The sequence below is a fragment of the Austrofundulus limnaeus genome, unplaced genomic scaffold (assembly GCF_001266775.1).
Source record: "Austrofundulus limnaeus strain Quisiro unplaced genomic scaffold, Austrofundulus_limnaeus-1.0 Scaffold28, whole genome shotgun sequence".
In the NCBI taxonomy this organism is placed as follows: Eukaryota; Metazoa; Chordata; class Actinopteri; order Cyprinodontiformes; family Rivulidae; genus Austrofundulus; species Austrofundulus limnaeus.
In genome coordinates, this window is record NW_013952430.1 from 569,273 (window position 1) to 576,007 (window position 6,735).

Sequence of the window (6,735 nt, forward strand, 5' to 3'; positions counted from 1 at the left end):
CAGAGAAATGTAAAAACAACACATAGAAATAAAAAGACGTGAAAAAAATCATTAAACATAATCATTGAAGGGACACAGATGCATCTACAAGTAAATATATATATATATATAAACAGTAACATTTAAATTATGTGGTAAAATATAATTTATTTGAACTAAGCTGGAAAAATAAATTTGAAGGTCAATTTAATCATAAAGCATGCAGTAAAGTTTTCCTTTTTTAAATTTAATTCCTGCATTTTAATAGCATTTTTTTGGTCCATGTATATATTTCTGCTTCTATATATGTCAGCTAAGGTCCTCCATATTTTTTATTTTTATTTGTATTTTTTGGGGTGTGTGAGTGGCTGTGGGGGCGTTTTGACGGACTTTTATTTTGAAGGGTTCCTTGCTACAACCGGAAAAAGAGTTCTTAAAGGCTCATTCTTGGATGAGGATTTCGATCAGGTAAACAGCTCTTCTTTTCGCTGTTTTTGGAATATCTGAAAGCGTTATTTACCGTGTGTTTATGACTATTAAATTCATGTCCCTCCATACAGTCCTGGTTCTGGTTCTGGTTCGGTTCGTAACCCTGTTTGTGTGTGAAAATGGGTCAGTGTTGACAGCTTCTATCAGCAGATGCTTGGCTGTATAATTTATCTGGTTCCTTTTGAAATGTTAAAATTTTGTTTGACACTGTTTAAGGTGATTTTTTAAAACATTTTACTTAAAAATAGTCGTGGGGAAATGCTTTATCTTCACCTGACGTGATATCCAACAGAAAAACACAGACATGTTTATGTCAGCAAAATCACTGGTTCCCATGTTTGGGGTCCCATTCAATGTATAAGACTGTAAAATCCAGCAAAATAGTGGAGAAGATTCTTCAAGGATCCCTAAATCATACAGCTTAAAAACTGTTTTGCAAAAATAATGTGTTTTAACCTAGAGCGTTTGAAAAGAGATGAAACTAATTATCTTAAAAGATAATGTCTATCATTTTTTGAGCTTATTTAAAGCACCACAGTCAGACAGGTGAGTCTCTTAAAGCACATTCCAGCACATTTGAGTAAAGTGAAACTGCTGAAACTATTCATTCTTTACATTAAGTTAACATTCCAAAATATTACGCAAATTCTATTTCATAATTACATTTTTTTTATTTTTCAAATCAACTTATTGATGATAGGACTGCTTCTCAGGACTTATTAAATTATGACTAGTCGAAGTAATTATGAGATAACTTTTTTTGTTCTCTCCAATTCCAATGAAAAATAGCTTAATTGACATGTTCTTGGCAGATTTTCCTGATATCTTCATATTGATATTAAAGTGATATTGTATCGACTGTAATTAGGAGTTATACTGTGACATAAATTTTAGCCATGTCCAGCCTTAATGTCAATGAAAAACACGAAACTAGTGTCTCTGCAAAAACATTTGGTCATGACTGTAAAATCTGATGTTGTGTAAATGTACATCAGTTTGGGACTTGATGGTTTCTTGATACAGCAGGTAAAGTAAGTATTGAACACGTCACCATTTTTCTCAGTAAATATATTACTAGAGGTGCTAATGACATGAAATTTTCACCAGATGTTGGTAACAACCCAAGTGATCCATACATACAAAGAAATCAAACCATAAATGTCCAGAAATGAAGTTATTTGTAATAATGTGGAATGGCACAGGGAAAAAGTATTGAACACATGAAGAAAGGGAGGTGTAAAAAGGCATGGAAAGCCAAGACACCAGCTGAACTCTCTCAGTAATTAGAAAGCAAGCCTGTCCCTTGTCAGTGCAAGTTAATATCAGCTGGTTCAGTCCCAAATGATGGCCAGGTATCACACAAGAACCATCTGATGATGGGTAAAAGTAAAGAGCTCTCTCAAGACCTTCACAACCTTATTGTTGCAAAGCATAATGATGGCATCGGTTACAGAAGAATGTCTAAACTTCTGAAGGTTCCAGTGAGCACTGTTGGGGCCATAATTCAGAAGTGGAAAGAACATTATTTCACCATAAACCAACCACGACCAGGTGCTCCTCACAAGATTTCTGACAGAGGAGTGAAAAGAATTATCAGAAGAGTTGTCCAAGAGCCAAGGACCACTTGTGGAGAGCTTCAGAAAGACCTGGAATTAGCAGGTACGATTGTTTCAAAGAAAACAATAAGTAATGCACTGAACCACCATGGCCTGTATGCACGCTCACCACGCAAGACTCCACTGCTGAAGAAACAGCATGTTGAAGCTCCTTTAAAGTTTGCTGCACAACATTTAGACAAGCCTGTGAAATACTGGGAGAATATAGTCTGGTCAGATGAGACCAACATTGAACTGTTTGGATGCCAGAATACACATCATGTTTGGAGGTCAAATGGCACTGCACATCAGCCCAAAACACCATACCAACAGTGAAGTTTGGAGGTGGGAACTTCATGGTGTGGGGCTGTTTTTCAGCATATGGTACTGGCAAACTTCAAATAATTGAAGGAAGGATGAGTGGAAAAATGTACAGAGACATTCTTGATAAAAATCTGCTTCCATCTACCAGGATGATGAAGATGAAATGTGGCTGGACATTTCAGCAAGACAATGAGCCCAAACACAAAGCCAAGGAAACTCTCAGTTGGTTTCAGAGAAAGAAACTAAAGCTGCTGGAATGGCCCAGCCAATCACCTGACCTGAATCCAACAGAAAATCTATGGAAAGAACTAAAGATCAGAGTTCATAGAAGAGGTCCACGAAACCTTCAAGATTTGAAGACTGTTTGTGTGGAAGAATGGGCCAAAATCACACCTGAGCAATGCATGCCACTAGTTTCTCCATACAGGAGGCGTCTTGAAGCTGTCATTGACAACAAAGGCTTTTGTACAAAGTATTAGATAAATTTCAGTAAGTGTGTTCAATACTTTTTCCCTGTGCCATTCCACATTATTACAAATAACTTAATTTCTGGACATTTATGGTTTGATTTCTTTGTATGTATGGATCACTTGGGTTGTTACCAACATCTGGTGAAAATTTCATGTCATTAGCACCTCTAGTAATATATTTACTGAGAAAAATGTTGACGTGTTCAATACTTATTTTACCCGATGTATGTTTCAGGTTTGATAAATATGAACTTTTATAAAGTATTTCAAAATATTATTTGGCTTTTTTGCAACCAGCATATGATTTATTGTTTCTTTCTTTCTTTCTCAGATGACCGACATGCTGCCATTAGTAGTGGTCCATGGAGGGGCGGGTCATGTCCCAAAGGAGCGCTCAGAAAACTCCGCAATGGGGGTGTGTTCAGCAACGCAAGCAGCATACCGCATTCTCCAGGATGGAGGCAGCAGCATGGATGCTGTGGTTGAAGCAGTGACCCGGCTGGAGAATAACCCGTTTTTTAACGCAGGTACCAAAACCTGAAAGTTCCTAGGACGAGGCAGAGCAAGAAGTTTCTGATGATCACTGTCTTGTAAAGTTATCTTTCTGTAGATGTTAAAATTTGCATGGAGTTAACGTTTTCTTTAAATAAAAGTTAAATTCCTTGCAAATTTTAACATTCACACTGATGAACATTTACATGTTTATTTTTTCTTAAAAATACAGTAAATGAACCCTTAGGACTAAAGGAGCTGCTGTTTTTGGTACTAGTATTGACCAGTCATGTGGCTGCATTTTTCATGGTCAACTTTTGAAAATCGCTACTTTTTTGTTTGTTTGTTTGTTTTTTTGTTTACACAGCTGGTAAAACTATAGACTATGGTATGGGTATGCACATTGCTTTGCGGTTTAAAGATAAAATAATCATCAACAATGACCAGATACATGCTCAAAACAGAGTGTTTTGCAGATGTTGTGAAGCATTCTTCCAGTATTGGCCTCAGGGCCATTATATTCCGTGGTGTTCAAGTTTTAATCAGTGTTTCTTTCATTATTGTCATTTACAATACATATAATGAAATAGAATGAAAAGACAGACTGTTCATTATCCTCTAAGCAGACAGTCACTCAAGGACATAAATATACCTCAAACTGGCCCCAGATGTTAATATTTATCTTTATGTTTTTCAAGATTTTCTGGTGGAGTAGTCCCTTGGACCCCCTACATGGGGGTGGGGTTGAGTAGGTGTTTCTGTGCCTGAATGATCTTAGGAGCCATGCTGTCAGTTGCAATAGAAATTGCCCTATCTCTACCAAGCAGGGGCACCAAAAAAATAAAATAAAATAAAATAAAAATGCCCCCCAAGTTCTTTTTCCTTTTTCCATTTCCTTAGCTATTCAGGTATAATAGAACCTCATAAATATAAAACAAACATTGTTTTTAATAATTAAGAGTTAAAAACAATTTATATTTTGTTTAATTTTTTTAAGTACCTCCTCAGAATAGGGACATCCAGTCTTAAAGCAATATTCTCAAATCAGAATCAGTTTTAAATGAATATGGAGGTTCTCAGGAAGTTATATTTATTTACTGTTATTTTACCAGGCAAGTCCCATTGAGATCTCAGATCTCTTTTTCAAGGAGGCCTGGGCCCGAAGGCAACCTATTGTACATGTTTTGTGTGGGTGGGGGAAACCGGAGCACCCAGAGAAAACCCACACAAGCACGAGGAGAACATGCAAACTCCGCACAGAAAGACCCCAGGTCCGAACCGGGGATRGAACCCAGGACCTTCTTGCTGTGGGGCGTCTGTGCTAACCACTGAGCCGTCGTGCCGCCCATATTTAAAGATAAAATAAATATGAAATAATTTAAATAATTACATAATAAATATAAATTAGACAGCACAGTGACACAGTTGGTATTGCCTCTAAAGAAGAAAGATGCTAGATCAACTGTCTGGGTTGTGTTTACATGTTCTCCCCATGCAGGAGTGGGTTTTCTCTGGGTCCTTTAGTTTTCTCTCACAGACCTACAGTAAATCATATTTATTAAAACGAATATGTCATGAAAAAGCAAATAAAAGAATAGCTGGGGATAATGCTACAGTAGATGTACTGTAGTTTGTAATTGTGCTTTTAGTCTTTATTTCCCAACTCTGGAACAAGCAATGTTTGTTTGTTTGTTTGTTTGTTTGTTTGTTTGTTTGTTTGTTTGTTTGTTTGTTTGTTTGTTTCCCAGCAACTCTGGAAATCGAGGAAAACCTGGAGAATGACTTTCACATTTTCCAGACAGGGAAAACTAAAGAAGTTTAAGAAAAACCTAAAAAAAATCAGAGATTAAGATAATCTGAATACTAATTTCTAACTGACCTGAAGGACAGTATCCAGTGTGTGTATGCTGTTATTATAATTATCATGTCATTATAATGATGTGCAGAGGCTAGCTTTTAGCATAGACTGGGGACATCAGGTATATAAAAGAAGTTCAGAGTGTTTTGTTTAATTATAAATGATAAGTTCAGACTGTCCCATGAGAATGAAATATTGTACTCACAAAAAGTTAGGGATATTTGGATTTCGGGTATTCTTTCAGGATGAACCTAAAGTACAATAATCTTTACAAGTGAACCTAATGTGACCTTATCTAATCTTTTAAATGCACATGTCCAACAGTTCAATGTTTCAATACTTTTTGCAGAATCTGCTGTTTTTCAAAAACAAATAAACCAATAACTTTCCTGGTTCAAGTAGAATTTGTTTTTAAATAGTCTTTTATCACGCTGTTCACATTTTGACATCATGAGACCATGATGACACCTAACAATTGATCAACAGAACCTCACCAAATATTCCTAACTTTTTATGAGTAGTGTATCTCCTGGAATATTTATATATGTGACCTGATGGATAGCCCTCAGCAGAGCTAAACAGCCAAAGAAAATCTGAAGCTCCTATGTTTAATAGTTTTTGAGCAATAACCATTTTTGTATGTCCAGATACCCCTTTTTCAGATAAATTGGGGGTCGGGGGCACTGATTGGTGGGCCTGATGGATAGAGCTTCATCAGAGCTAAACAACAAAAAAAGAAATCTGAAGCTCCTATGTTGAACAGTTTCTGAGTTATAAGCATTTTTGCATGTCCAGACACCCCCACTTTGAAAGGAGCCCCCTCCTCAAACATGCAGTGTATCGTAAAACCGTTGGCTGGCGCAGTGCAGGTCGGACTCTTCTACAGTCCTGCCAAATTTCATGTTGATTGGTGTAGCCGTTTTTGTGCTACGGTTGACTAAAAATCACTGGAAAAAAAAAACAGTACGAAAACAATATGACTCCCGCTTACGCTTTGCGTGCGGGGATCATAATTAGGTCATTTTGTCCAAATTTGACCTAATCCTCATTTCGATATGATGGGTCACATATATTTAGAGAGAACTCAGGGAATTTTGCTCTTACGAAATGATTGAAATGCTGGTAATCCTGAAATGTAACTGGTATTATTACCAGAGGTTTTGTCACATTGTCCCAGAAAAAAACTGTCTTTTATTATGACCCCCGCACGCGAATTGTAAGCGGGAGTCATATTTTTTCACTTTTTTTTTTCTCCGTAGATTTTTGGTCAACCGTAGCACAAAAACGGCTGCACCAGTCAATATGAAATTTGGCAGGACTGTAGATGTGTCTGACCTACACTGCGCTAGCCAACGGTTTTACGATAGACCCCATATTTGAGGAGGGGGCTCCTTTCGAAGTGGGGGTGTCAGGACATGCAAAAATGCTTATAACTCAGAAACTGTTCAACATAGAAGCTTCAGATTTGTGTTTTGTTTAGCTCTGATGAAGCTCTATCCATCAGGCCCACCAGTCAGTGCCCCCCCCC

The 6,735-nt window shown here is 37.1% G+C and overlaps 1 protein-coding gene across 1 annotated transcript in view; it reads left to right on the forward strand.

Annotated features, from left to right (window-relative positions):
* The first annotated feature begins 368 nt into the window (after positions 1–368).
* Positions 369–6,735, forward strand: part of asrgl1 (asparaginase and isoaspartyl peptidase 1) — a 17,187-nt gene continuing 10,820 nt past the window's right edge. Inside the window, exons 1-2 of the mRNA XM_014005031.1 lie at positions 369–447; positions 3,189–3,384. Of these exons, the coding sequence (XP_013860485.1) occupies positions 3,189–3,384 (196 nt within the window). The 5' untranslated portion in view covers positions 369–447. The remainder of the gene's footprint in view (positions 448–3,188; positions 3,385–6,735) is intronic.